We start from the raw sequence: 14,068 nt of genomic DNA, 5'->3' as shown, positions 1-14,068 counted from the left end.
AATTATGGCTTGCGCTAATTCAGAAGCTTCAAATTTAAGGATTATTTAAACTATTTTGATATTTTTTCATGTAAATATTGTTATTGAATTAAATAATAAATTAATTCAAACTTAAATTGGCTAGCTGAGTTTGAAAAACATTTATTTTATTTATTAAAATGTTGGACTTTACCCTTAGCACAGTCAATTTAGTCTTTACATTTATTTGTACTATATTTTTTCAGTGCACCCATTTGTTATCTCTCTCCCTCTCTCTAGTAAAAAGTGTTTGGCTCTCTGTGTGGCTTCATTCATGCGATTGCCGTCGTTGTAGTTGTTTGTGTAGTTGCACGCATGCTCAAAACGCCGACTCAAACGCTAACGGACTTTATTTCCAAAGCTCTCAGTTGGCAGTTTTCAGTTCAGTTCTGTTTGGAACGTCGGAGCGTTTAGCAGTAATTTTTTCAGTTTTCGGTTTTCCGGTATTCCATGCTCGGTTCTAAGATTTTTCCTCTCTCTCTTTTCGTCCCACGCCCCACGACGCCTATCCGCCCCCCCAAAGCAACCCGGTAAATAATACGATACTATAGAAGGAATCCGCGAGTGCCGAAACGTAAACTTTTCATTGATTTTCCCAGGCTAATTTCGATGTGTGGATATACGGCCCGTGCCTAAATATAAATACACCCAACAAATGGGTTTCATCTTCAAGTAGTCCAGATTCCTAGGTAAGTTTTTTTTTGTGTGGAGAAAATCAATGGCCAAAAAACGCATATATCCGCCTTGACCTCAGTAGGCTCATTTTGTTTCTCCTTCTTTTTTTTCCTCCCTTTCCCTCTCCATCATCCTGGCCCTCTTTTTTTCGCCTCTTTTTGTTTGGCCAAACCTGATTTGACCCGGCAATCAAGAAAACTGCCTATGAAATCAATAGCATGGCCTAAACACACTTATTTATATTGCATTATATAAGCACGTTTCTTTTGTATAAACATAATAAGAAAATGAACTTAAATACATATGTATATTTGCTGATTTCTTACAATGTTTTTCTGGGGCATCAGGTTATACTATGTAAGGAAAAAGAAAATATAACCAACATATGGTGCATAACAAATGACTATTATTTTAATTGCATTGCCCTTTTCAGTTTCCCTTGAATAAATAATCATATACAATATGAATATATTGAGGATCGAGTTTGAATTTAAAATACGAAACTGCATTTTAGTCGATAAAACAAATAATAAAAAATAATAAATGATTGCATTAAATAAACTATTCATTATCTTTGAAATTAATTTTTTTAAATAATAAAATGCAATATTAATAAAAATTAAGGCCACATGTTGAAAAATTACCGGGTATAATATATTCCGAAGACTACATATTTTGCATTTTTTTTTGGGTCGACGTCGACTGTCTGCATTGTCCATTGAGTGATAATCTGCTTAGTGAGAGGGCCTCGACCAGATGTCTGGGTGCAAAGTTTCACTCCCGGCCTGATAAAGGTTTACCCTGTTCTTGCTGTTTCTGCTGCTCCAAGTCTTATCAGCAGTCCAAAAGCCTGGGGATGCGCTCCACTGGCCGCTTGTTTAAGTGGGTGAAGTGGTTCGGTCTGTTCGGTGGCTAGAATGCGTTTGGCTTTGCACCAAGTGCAGTATAAAAATTGCAGCAGTGGCAAACCAAAGCGGATTACAAATTCTCACTGTTGCTTAGAATATTTCCTCGACTGCAGACGACTTAACAATATCAGGCACGAGGGTAGCTATATTAGTTTAGTTTTAGTTTTTGGTCTTAATTCTGAATGTTTTTATTGTCTTTTTAAATATTTTTAACTTTTATCTTCGTTTAAAATTCAATTTCGGATCAATCTTTTTTTTTAGCATTACTTAAAAAATGTCGACTAAATTTCTTTAAGCCGGAAGAAACATTACAGATTAAAACTTTATATTGTCAACCTGCCATTGAACACCTATTTATTATTGTAATTATATTCAAACCACATTACAAATAGACTGAGAAAATTCTCATGCAACAACACATTGGTTTTTACTCGCATGCATTTCAAAACCAGTTTAAGCTAACCTCTAATAATAGTTGGGAATTCCATTTCAAACTGTAATGTGGTTCAAACTCAAATCAATATTTTAGCCATTTTAAATGGGAAATTCGCAAATTTAAAATTCAAACTTGAGAAACCAGTTATGTATGGAATGCAAGTTTATTGCAACTGTTTATGTTTAAGGTCAAGTAAGAATACAAATCAATGTCAGGAAATAAATGGAAGGGAATTATAAAACCAACAATTTATATTTTTCTGGTTGAAGGCAAGCTTATGTACCGATTTGAAAATAGTAAATGTGCTTATTTTTAAAAAATTATGAACTGTTAAGCTGACTTGAAACCATCTTGAAAGCAAAAGGTTATCCCGTGAACTAATACAAATATAATGAAGAGATCTTATTTATTATACGTCACATTTGTTGTTGTCTTATTAAACAACCTGTCCTGAAAGAATTTTTGAAAATCCCAGAACAGGGAGCTTCCCTGTTGAAGCGCATTTAGGCAAAATGCTTGCAAACTTTAATCTTTATTATCTCGTATTTTAGTTGCAGTTGTTTGAGACTTTTTGTTTCACAAACAGATAAGAGGCTTTCAAAATCATAACAGATAAAGCTATAAACGCGAAACAGATAGACAAGTGCAACTCTGTCTACCAGAAATTTTTGTTCATGAATAAATTTCATAATTTTTTAAATGTGCTTAAATTGTATACAGACATTAGGCAAAGGATTTTGAAAAGATATTAGTTTTTGTTGTTCTCATATCTGGTCAACTCAATCTACCCTAAAAATATGGTATTGCCGTAAGTCCAATTTAAATAATCATCCTAAATTGAACGCATTTTAATTGTTGTCACTTGACTTGTCAAGGGGCCAGTGGCAATTATCTATCTATAAAAAGAAATATAGGTAGATGTGTACATATGGATAACCCCTAATTAGGCGGAAAATGTATGGTATTCATATCTTGTGGTTTTGCCCTCTGGTTCAGCTTGATTGCACTCCGTAGGCATGGGAACAGAGAATTCGTAATGTTCCATTAAGCCCTATTTCCAAGTGCTGTATTTCCCAAAAAACCTACAATTTTAAAACCGGCCTTGTTAAACATTTAACCGATTTGTGCACTTTTATTGATTATTTTGCAGGCTATCTTTTGCGGGCAATCATTAAGCTTAACACGTAACATTCACTCAGGTAGCAAATAACAACTACAAACTACTACTATAACAACAAATAAAAAACAAACAATAATATAAGTAAAGAGAGAACAAAACGATGACGCCGGAGAAATCGGTTATGGCCTACGTCAACCACTTAATAGTCAGCAATTTTTCATATTTCTGTAAGTATTATTTCTACAAGGTTTGTTTAACTTTTATACTTAAACATAAATATACAACATTAATAACACAAACAATAAAAAAATGTAATGTAAGACAACATAAACATTTAATTTTGAACAAGAAGTAAAAGTTTATTGTTTCTTGGTATATATGTGTTTATTAATATAATTTATAAAAATTAAGAATTATTATTTTTGCAAAAATAAAAACTTTTCTCGATGAAATCATCGAAAATTATAAATTAATTTTCCCAAACATTATTTCAGCATTTAAAATGTTATTTATTTATTTTGTACTTCTTTTTATCGGACTCTAATTTTTTTGACTTCTTTTTCTAGGGGACGAGATCGATGGCTATCTGTACTATTTGGGCGGCACTTTGGGCACTTTAACCCTAGGAAGCCTGGCAGCTAGCGTTGCATACTATTTTGCTACAAGACCTGTACCGGAACGACCATTAGTGCCTCTGGAAAACCAATCCCCGTTGCTTGAGGTATGATGATTTCGCAATTGATCGACTTCGATCACATCAATTACATCATTTAAAGTTCAACTGGGAATTGTTTGTCTTCAGTTTTTTTTGTTTTCTCGCGCTGTTCGATTTTCTTAGCTCTTTTCTATTTGAGGTAGAACAGGCGAATCCCAATGGCATATGGGCCAAAAGAAATCTTTGAAGTGCACATGTCCACAATCACGTTGAATGCGATTACGATTCGGATTCCCAAAAACTGATTCTGCTTCGTTGTTGTCGTCACATGATTTTCACACATTTCACTATTTCGATTTTCATTTTCGCCTTTGTTCTTAGACTTTTAGCTATGACGTCTTTGCCACAGTGGTGCAAAAATGATTAAAAATAGCTGCAAGACCTCACGCTCTAATTGAGTAACTAGCAGGGAAGGAAAATGTTGAGATTGAGATTCTCTTGCCAAGACTGCAACACTCCCGCTGATAAATTATCAAATGACAACGGCACGACAATAATAAATCTTGTCATGGCTCAATTGGCATTTTCCCCTAATTAGTCGCCTGGTTCTCTCAATTTCGATCTATTCAAATATTTTCCCCACCCACCGCCGCACGGTTGTCAAAAGCATTTCCTCCAACTGACACTCGCCGGCATTTTCCCCAAACGATTTTCATTTGAGTCGGTGTAACGGACCTTTCCTTTTGTGTTGATGTCATGTAAATAAACACATATTGACACATATTTTTCGCGATATTTGGCATCGCCAAAATGGCAAACAATGTTTTTAGGGGGTTGAAGGTTGATGACACAGTGGAACGTGGAAAACTAATTTATTAGTAAAACGCTAAGTGGCAGAAATTAACGTTTAAAGTCTGCAATTAAAATTATTGGTAATTTATACTCATGAATTTTATTCCTATAAATTAAATTTAAATTTTCAACAGTTTAAAGCCATTTTAACTGCATCTCATTAAAATATACATTATTAATGCTAGTGTTTAACTACTTCTTCCAGCCAAATATAATAATTATTTAGTTAATACAATTATTAAAGGTATATTGAGCTCATTATTATAATCTTTTGTTTACTTATGAGAATATTTATAAACATGAATTACATTTAATATTCAACTGAAATTCACTTTTCGAACATTATTTTATTGTGGTTAGAACTGGATCAAAGCAGTTGAACACATATTCAGTGAACATTGTTTTTAAGATTATTTAAAATTTAGTAAAACAAATATTTTAATTATTTACAATGTTAGATATTATAACAAAAAATATCGGCCTATAATTTTAAAATTTTTAAATACAAGAAATTTTCCGAATAAAAACAAACAATGAAAGAATAACAAAATAATAAGGAAGTGTCACATTTTGACACCACAGGGCCAGCCTGTCTACATGTGAGCAGGTACATTTGCTTATGCGGTTGTAAAACAAATTTTATGTTCAATTATGCATTTCTGAATGTTAGTCACTTTGTGTGATTGTTTAGTCTGGTCTGGCGATGCAATTGCGAATGCACCAACAAGTATTTGGCACACTCTTCTCGTTTTTAGAGTGTTTTTCAATATATGAACACTAAAAATGCTAATGAGTGCAAATTGAGGTGCAAATGAAATGATAAATACGCTTGAGGTGTACGGATTTTGAATGAAAAGTGAATTAATTAAATATGCATCCCAAATGGACTAATTGGCAGTAAATAAACAGTTTGTTAAATATTTATGAATAACTATGATTATTACTATATTGTTATGGGATGGCAAAAGAAGTAAAATTATATGAATAGGTTTTAAGGGTTCAAATCTAATTACAGAAGTTGTCACATTGAAACATTTTTTTTTATCAAAGTGTTTCTTATTATTGTGTTGATTTTATCATATTTCACAATTTCTATAATACTTGTCATTTTTAGATTAGATACCCAAAAGTAAACAAATTATTTCTATTTTTACGGGGTCTAAAAGTGGGCGTGGTTCTCTTTTATGGACCATTAATCATTTTGGTTATTAAAGAGGTGAAACCATGCTGTCACTAGCTGAACAAAGTCACCCATCCTTTCGGGTAAATCATTAAACACAGTTTTTTGGTGTAATTAAAGCAAAACTCAGACAGGCAAACAACTTGATTGGGTCAAAAAATAACTAGAACAAAACTATCTAACAAAGAGAAAATGAAAAACCGTTTAATATCAAAATAAGAACATATAAACGAATAAAATTCCTGGCCGAACGCTGCATTCTTCTTCATGATCCCCCGAAAATCCTCCTGAAACCCACAAATATTACTCTCGATTCTGCTCGTTTTCTCTCCCAAAAGAAAAGAAGATTCTTCGGGCCGGCCAAAATCATTTTTAGCCACGGCCAATATTTTACTTCTGCCATTCAGTTCGAAATTCAACATCGTGTCGCGCAGATCGTGGCGTGCTCAAACCCATAGAAACCATATATTTCAAATTAGAAAAATCCCAAAAAAAAAAAAAAAAAAAAACAAGCAACAACAACAGTAACATAATGTACATATCGCAGATATATGTATATCTATGAAACAAACGTATTTTTTATAAATAATAGCTCGTGTATACTAAACATAAAGAAAAAAAGAGCGAAAAAAAACGTACGACAATTTGCAACAAATTGACAAAAATACAAGCGTTTAATCTCATTACGTAAAGCGCAAGAACCAAAAAAAAATATAAATGTTCAAAAAAGTGGAAAGAAAAATGAAAACATTTTCCCATGGAAATCGATTTGCCAAAGTGTCAAAGTGCCGTCGCAGTTGCCACGTGAACTCAGCCCCTCAAGTTCAAGTTCACACAGTTTCTATACTTAAAACACATCAGCGGCAGAAAAAAAACTTATATACCTAATTTTAACATAATTTTGATTCTAATTTAGTTTGATAGATGTTTTCGGTTTTATTGGTTTGGTTTTCCATTGTAAACAGCTTAACTTGAGCTGATATTTACGATGTTTTACCAGATCTCTTTAAAATTTTATAGTTGTTTATATTAAGGCCAGTCCCTCGCCGATTTTTTCTATTCACCCACGAACATTTTTGGGCCATGTGTACTTTTAAACATTACTTTGTAAAACAAATTCCTTTTGACCACTAATCTATAAAGTATTTTTAGAAATCACTTAGAGTCTGAAAAGATATGGTATTATTATAGATATTTTTTATTATAATAAAAAACATAATGAAAAAAGCATAAATTATTTTTTAGAATTAAAAAAAAGGGACAACTTTTGGTTCTTTTTGATTTGCTTAAAAAAATAACAAAACAATTTATTTCAAGAATTTAAAAAACATTATATAATATGTATTTGAAATCATTTAAAATGCGAAAAATGTATTCTTAACTTAGTTTAAAGAAAAAGGTGTGGGATTTTAAAAAAGGTTTTTACAACGTTACACCTTAAATTCTTAAATATTTCATTTCAATTTAACATGCCAGTCATCTATCTTAATCAATCAATCTAAATGTCAGGAAGCAAATCGTTGTACAAATATTTGTATAACGAGGGTATACAATTTAGTGTTATAATCAATCCAACCGCAAGTTTCTTTCTCGTTCTTTCTTTATAAAAGTTAATTGAATAATTTTTCAGATAAATAAAAATCATAAAATGAGTCAAGTTTAATAAACCCGAAGGCAAATAAAATCTGGGATTTTATTTATTTTTTTTTGATGGTAAAAAAAAGACTGATATAAAAAACATTTAAGTGAAATCAATGATTATTCAACGTACTAGATAATATATAAATTCGTGGGCTCACAAAAAATTTGCTTGCCACCTGGAAAAAATAATGAAAAGTGTTCCCAAACGACCTTGAAATTCCCGCATATTTTCCCTGGGCTTCGTTTGTATTCTCAGCAAAATATGCTGCCAAACTATTGATATGCAGCAGATCCTAATGAAATTCTTCTTGGCCACCGCTGTTTCATTCATTTATTTTCTTCTGCTTTCGCCCTTTTCTCGGCCCAATAGTTTATGACCGATTTTATGACCACCACAATTACCATAACTCAGAAATGAATTGCTCATTCAGGGAAATGTTTGCTCTCTGCCAATTGCCTCAAAACATCCCAATGAGGCCCGAAACGCGTTCCCCATGACTCAGTTTCTCGATCGTCTCTAGAGAAAAATTAAAATTTTTCTTTATGTTTTTTTGTATATTGCAAAAAGAATTCATTGTACTCTGGTGTGTGTGGAAACATGTTTTTTTTTTTTTTTTTTTTGTTTTATGCGGCCACACACACGATCTCAGAGATAACAACAGAGTGTAACGTTTTTACCCCCAAACGAACTATTTATAAATTAATTTGGGGCAGGCCAAGCAAAATCCGCAGACGACGTTGTCGATATTGTTGGCAATTCTCTCACTTTTTTTCTTAGCCTTTTTGTACCATTCTCTGTTTTTTTCTAGCCCCTTTTGGGGCCGCCCTGTAGATGCCAATATTGAAAAATTATAAACAAAATTGAATGGGCTGCACTTGCCAAAAAAAAATAAATGTAAACGGACAGACAGGCGTCATAATTATGCTTTGCTTTTTGAATTTCAGCTTGGTCTTTGATGCGTTACAAATAAAATGGGCATAATTCAAAGAAGCTTGTAAAATAGTTGGATTAATTAATTTAATTTAAAAATTTAATAAAAATAGTTGGATTTGGAATTTTAAAAATATACCTCATTTAATAAAAAGTAGTCTAGTGCAAAGATATAGTATTTTTAAAAGACTTCAGTGGTTGTTATTTACTATTTTTACTAAAAAACCTTATTAAAGTTAAATAATATATGCAATTCGGAAAGGGAATTTTAAAGTGAACAATCTTATGCTGAATTTTTATTGTTTATGCTATGCTGAAACAATGGCCAAATAATGAACAGCTTTCGATGTAAACTAAAAACATTTACCACATACCCTTTGTAATTACAAATCAAAAGTCTATTTTTACGCGCGCTAATTAGTATTTAAACGATTATCGTGCGGGCTTGAAATTCGGCTAATGTGAGAAATGAAAATGTGTTTTTCTTTTGGTCAAATCGAACGTGAGATTTTCGTGGCAATAAAAAGACACAACGGCAGAAGATCAATGCAAATTTTGGCACTAAAATGTGCGAAAATTCACATGATTGTTTTTCAGTCGCTTGGAAAATGTGCATATTAAATGCCAGATGAAATCTGAACGATCAATAAAGGAAACCACAAGTCAATATAGTGCATAATAATCTGCAACAAAATAAAATCAACCAAAAAGTGATAATAAAACAGAGTGGAAAACATGTCTTGTTGCGGCCAAATTACCAGTATACGAGTGCCCATCGAGCTAAGCAATCAGAGCGATGTGCTTAAGGTAACAGTCTTTGAGGAAAAATGCCCCTAGAAAAATATAAAACAATGCCTTCCTAACACCAGATTAACTAAGCAATGACTAATATAAACTTTATTTTGCTTCTTTTATTTTTGTTTACCGTCTCTTACATTTTCGTGGGCTAGATCATATATGATCATCGTCAAGATATCCACCACAGGGTAGGCTCCATGTGCCCCTCGGGGTATGCACTTGAAACTAACACTTTCCCCCTTAGACTTGCGTCATCAATTTAATATAAACAAAATTAATTCGGAAAGCACTTTAATCTGCGAAAAAAAATTATAGTTGAAAATACATTTTGCTCATTAAAATCAGGCAGTAAAAACAAATAAACTAACTTTTAGGTTCCTCCTCCCAGCACCCCCTCAAAAAAATTATTCCCCCATCGTAGTGTATTTTGATATTCGTTCTCGTACATCAACACTTTCGACCATTGCGATAATTTCATTCGCAGCTGTTTACCATAAAGGAAGTGCTCTATAGGTACTACTCTGCTCTCGGGCGTCCAATTGAAATCCCGTCGAGTGATAGGTTTATGTCTCTAGCCCCAAAATAAACCATACATCATAGCGATCGGCTACGTTTATAATTTTAAATGGTTATTGATTTTATTCTAACAACTGGGTGTGATTTATTGTGCAAGTAGCCAAAAATAAACACACACAAAGTGAAATGGGCTGAGTGATGTGCTATAAAAGCTTGAGTTTAGGGCGGAAGAGGTCTACAAAATATAAAAAATAATTAAAATTATCGTTTTCCGCTTAAGGGCAATTTTTGAACTACGCTAATTGATGCTTATCGTAATTCAAACTATAATGAATAAGTTTTGTATTTCCTTTTAAGCAATTACCTTTAAATAAACATAAAACATGAAAAAACTAAGGTGATATTTAAAACCAGAAAATGTTTATGCTTGATATATATGAATTTGATTTATACTTTTTAACTCAAGACAAACAATTTAATTTAATACATGCAATATGCCGCGCATAGATCTTAAACACATACTCCATTGATCTATTGATTGTATATATTGTATCCCATTGAATTCTATCCCAATATCTCTCAAAACGTCTCTCACTCATTGCATGTCCTCGATTTCTCTGTTTCTTTCGGGGTCACCTCACTCGCATTGCAGGGTCCAGAACAAATACACGTCTCCAAGTTCTACAAGGAGTCGAAGAACGGAAAGTTCGTGTCCTACATCACAGAGAATGTCCGCACCTTGTACCAGACGTTCCGCGAGGGCGCCTACGCCTCCAACAATGGACCGTGTCTCGGTTGGCGAGAAACCCTGACATCCCCATACCAGGTGAGATTTTATCTAAAAAGTGGTAAGAGATAATGAAAAGTAAAGATTAATTAAAGTAAAGATTTCCTTTCCATATTTTGACCTACTTACCTGTGGGATAATAAAACTTATCAATGACATTTCATAGTTTTATTCTGAGGCTACCTAAATATATTTAATTAAGTTTAAGTAAAAATCACAATTTTAATGTTATTTAAATGTATCTCCAATTTAGTGGATCAACTATGACGAGGCCCTGCTGCGAGCCAAGAACTTTGGCGCCGGAATGCTGGCGCTGGGAGCCCGGCCCAAGCAGCTGATTGGCATATACTCGCAGAACCGACCGGAGTGGATCCTGTATGAGCAGGGCTGCTACTCGTTCTCGCTGGTGGTGGTGCCACTGTACGACACCCTGGGTCCCGATGCCTGTGCCTTCATCATCCGCCAGACGGACATGGCGATTGTGATCGTGGAGGACGACGGCAAGGCGGCCATGCTGCTGGAAAAGGCGCCACGCAGCCTGAAGATCATAGTGGCCATCAAGCCCATCCGCCAGACGACCCTGGAACGAGCCCGCAGTCGCGGCATTCAGATCTTCTCGTTCATCGATGTGGAGAAACTGGGCGCCAAGGGCAATCATCCGGAGATTGCGCCGACGGCAGAGGATCTGTGCACGGTGTGCTATACATCGGGGACGACGGGCAATCCCAAGGGCGTGATGCTCACCCACGGCAACGTGGTGGCCGGCGTCTGTTCTGTGATCCTGCAGATGGGCGACCATCGCATCCGGGCCGGCGATGTGATGGTCTCCTTCCTGCCCCTCGCCCACATGTTCGAGCGGTGCTGTGAAAATGGCATGTACTATGTGGGCGGTTGTGTGGGCTTCTATTCCGGCGACATCAAGGAGCTCACGAACGACCTGAAGATGCTGAAGCCAACGGTGATGCCGGCAGTGCCGCGACTCCTGAATCGCGTCTACGACAAGATCCAGCTTGAAATAGCCGCCTCCGGACTGAAGCGGGGCCTCTTCAACATGGCCATGCGGGCCAAGGAGAAGGAGATCGCCAGGGGTGTCCTGCGGAGGAACGGCTGCTGGGACAAGCTGGTCTTCAAGAAGGTGCATCAGGCCTTTGGCGGCAATCTGCGGCTCATGGTCGTCGGTTCGGCTCCGCTGGCCGGCAATGTGCTCACCTTCATGCGCTGTGCCCTGGGCTGTTTGGTGCTCGAGGGATATGGCCAGACGGAGTGCACGGGAGCCATAACCCTCACCGTTCAGGGTGATCATGTGCCCAACCATGTGGGACCACCCGTCTCCTGCAACGCTGTCAAGCTGGTGGATGTCCCAGAGATGGAGTACTTTGCCAACCAAAACACGGGGGAGGTGTGTGTGCGAGGATCGAATGTGTTCCATGGGTGGGTATATCCATTATATCCATTGAATTCTCTTTCCTAAATCAATTTACTATTTCTTTAGCTACTATAAGGATCCCGAAAAGACGGCGGAGGCCATCGATTCCGAGGGCTGGCATCACACCGGCGACGTGGGCATGTGGCTTCCAAATGGAACTCTGAGGATCATCGATCGCCGCAAACACATCTTCAAACTCAGCCAGGGCGAGTACATAGTGCCCGAGAAAATCGAGAACATCTACACGCTCAGTCAATACGTTAATCAAGTCTATGTTTATGGAGAGAGCTTAAAGGTGGGTTGATTTTATGAATTAAAAATACATTAGATATAAACTATAAATAAAAGTATACCATTTATCATGCCATTTTAAGTACTATGCAAATGAGAAATAATTTAAGTGTTCAATAAAATCTTAAGACTCTCGGTCTTCTACCACCATAATATTACAAGGAACCCAAGCTGCGCAATCTGGGTTGCGCAACGCACTCAAAGTTTTCGTAAATATTACTCATACGCCACGTAATGTCAGGATACATATATTTATTAAAGGCAACAGAACGTATGAGTAATAAACTTCAATCCAATGTTCAGATCCTAAAAAAAAATAAAACTCAGCAAGGTTCATAGTTTAAGCGGATGAGAGTAGCAACTTTAAATTGTCTTACAAACAAATGAATAAATTACATTTAATATAAAAGTGATAGACGAAATATTTCTTATTGTGCTTCTAAAATATAAAAATCATAGAAATGCGTACAAAGTAATTTTAGGTATAAGGTTAGAAATTAAAAAACTAATTTTTGTAATTTTTGAACCCTTCATAGAGCTGCATTATCGCTGTTGTTGTACCTGATACCGATGTACTGAAGCAATGGGCCACGGAGAACAATGTACGCGGCACACTCTCCGTCCTGTGCAATAATAAGAATGTCAAGGAACTGATCATGAACGACATGCTCAACTGGGGCAAACAGAGTGGACTCAAGTCATTCGAACAGGTAAGTGGATAATACTATATAGCAACTTGACAACATTGTATAATGCATACACAATTTTAGGTAAAAGATGTGTATCTGCATCCGGATCCATTCTCGGTCCAAAACGGATTGCTGACGCCCACATTCAAGGCCAAGAGACCGCAATTAAAGAGCTACTTTAAGCCGCAGCTGGAGGATATGTATAAACACCTGGATTAAAGCAATATACCTATATAGAAATCAACAACGAATCGAACTCAAGAAACTGGGAAGCATTCATTCAAATATGCCTATACCATTTTAAACTGATGATAACAAAGACTACGGATGCAGATACAGAAACGAACTGTCTAATATTGTAGTTTCGTCAATGTTTAGCAAGTAAGAGGAGCGCAAGATACACCAGATACAGATACAGATACAGATACAATACAATACACATAAAAAATACACAAATTTCAAACTGACAAGGAAAATCCTTTCTACAGAAGCATTTTTTTTATATTATTTAATCGAGAAGCGATCCCTAACTAATATGTTAACTATATATTTCCCTTAAATACTTATGATCTAGTTCAAAGCGAATAGAAAACAGTTGCGTAGTCTGAACCAAAACATATATAACTAACATATTGAGCAAATTGAATAAAATGAAAGCTTTAATTAACTATCTTATATTACACTCAGCGTTAGTTCGAAAACTGAAGTGAAGAATACAATTTCAAAACTATATATTAGACAGGCTAAATTAAAATAGTGGGAATAGAATTGTCAACGCAAGTGCTGAGAAAATAGATTGAAAATAAGAGAAGCAGATCAAACTAAAATAATAAAATAAATATGATAAAGATCCCCTTCTTTGGACTGCACTATCTGCCTTACAAAATACCAAATTAAAATTTACTAATAAATTGCTAAAATAAAGAAGATTTCATATTAAGAGCTAAAAAATAAAGTAGTTCAGCATTATAATACAATTATTAATTAATTTTCTAATGTAGATACAAACGCAAGAGGATTCAAACTATAATTTGAAATAAAGATAAACAAAATAAAAAAACATACCGAGTTTTCGTTCATTTTATTTGAATTTGGCGTTGCCACCTTGCAAAAGTATGCAAAAGCGAAAGCTTTTTGGGTTAAAG

The 14,068-nt window shown here is 35.2% G+C and overlaps 1 protein-coding gene across 4 annotated transcripts; it reads left to right on the top strand.

Annotated features, from left to right (window-relative positions):
- Positions 1-396: 396 nt before the first annotated feature.
- Positions 397-13,983, top strand: LOC108146286 (long-chain-fatty-acid--CoA ligase 5). Of its 4 annotated transcripts, XM_017272227.2 has the most exons (9): positions 397-548; positions 618-707; positions 3,188-3,384; positions 3,724-3,878; positions 10,383-10,556; positions 10,771-11,948; positions 12,010-12,238; positions 12,771-12,944; positions 13,005-13,983. In XM_017272227.2, exons 3-9 carry the CDS (start codon positions 3,318-3,320, stop codon positions 13,140-13,142), a joined length of 2,115 nt encoding a protein of 704 aa, XP_017127716.1. In that variant the 5' UTR covers positions 397-548; positions 618-707; positions 3,188-3,317; the 3' UTR covers positions 13,143-13,983. The 4 variants fall into 4 exon arrangements, with proteins under 4 accessions (XP_017127716.1, XP_041564038.1, XP_017127718.1 ...); XM_041708104.1 differs by lacking the exons at positions 397-548; positions 618-707 and adding an exon at positions 1,623-1,740; XM_017272229.2 differs by lacking the exons at positions 397-548; positions 618-707; positions 3,188-3,384; positions 3,724-3,878 and adding exons at positions 6,252-6,378; positions 9,014-9,223; positions 9,367-9,402.
- The last annotated feature ends 85 nt before the right edge of the window (positions 13,984-14,068 follow it).

This window comes from Drosophila elegans, unplaced genomic scaffold (genome assembly GCF_018152505.1).
Source record: "Drosophila elegans isolate 14027-0461.03 unplaced genomic scaffold, ASM1815250v1 contig_208, whole genome shotgun sequence".
Lineage (NCBI taxonomy): Eukaryota > Metazoa > Arthropoda > Insecta > Diptera > Drosophilidae > Drosophila > Drosophila elegans.
The sequence above is the reverse complement of the archived record's forward strand: the minus strand, read 5'-3'. Positions and strand labels throughout refer to the sequence as shown.

Excerpts from the sequence above, each read along its gene's own strand:
- LOC108146286 (XM_017272227.2), top strand. The coding sequence starts at position 3,318 with ATGACGCCGGAGAAATCGGTTATGGCCTACGTCAACCACTTAATAGTC. Across the intron at positions 10,557-10,770 it reads CCCTGACATCCCCATACCAG|TGGATCAACTATGACGAGGC; the intron begins GTGAGATTTTAT and ends TCTCCAATTTAG. Across the intron at positions 11,949-12,009 it reads GGATCGAATGTGTTCCATGG|CTACTATAAGGATCCCGAAA; the intron begins GTGGGTATATCC and ends CTATTTCTTTAG.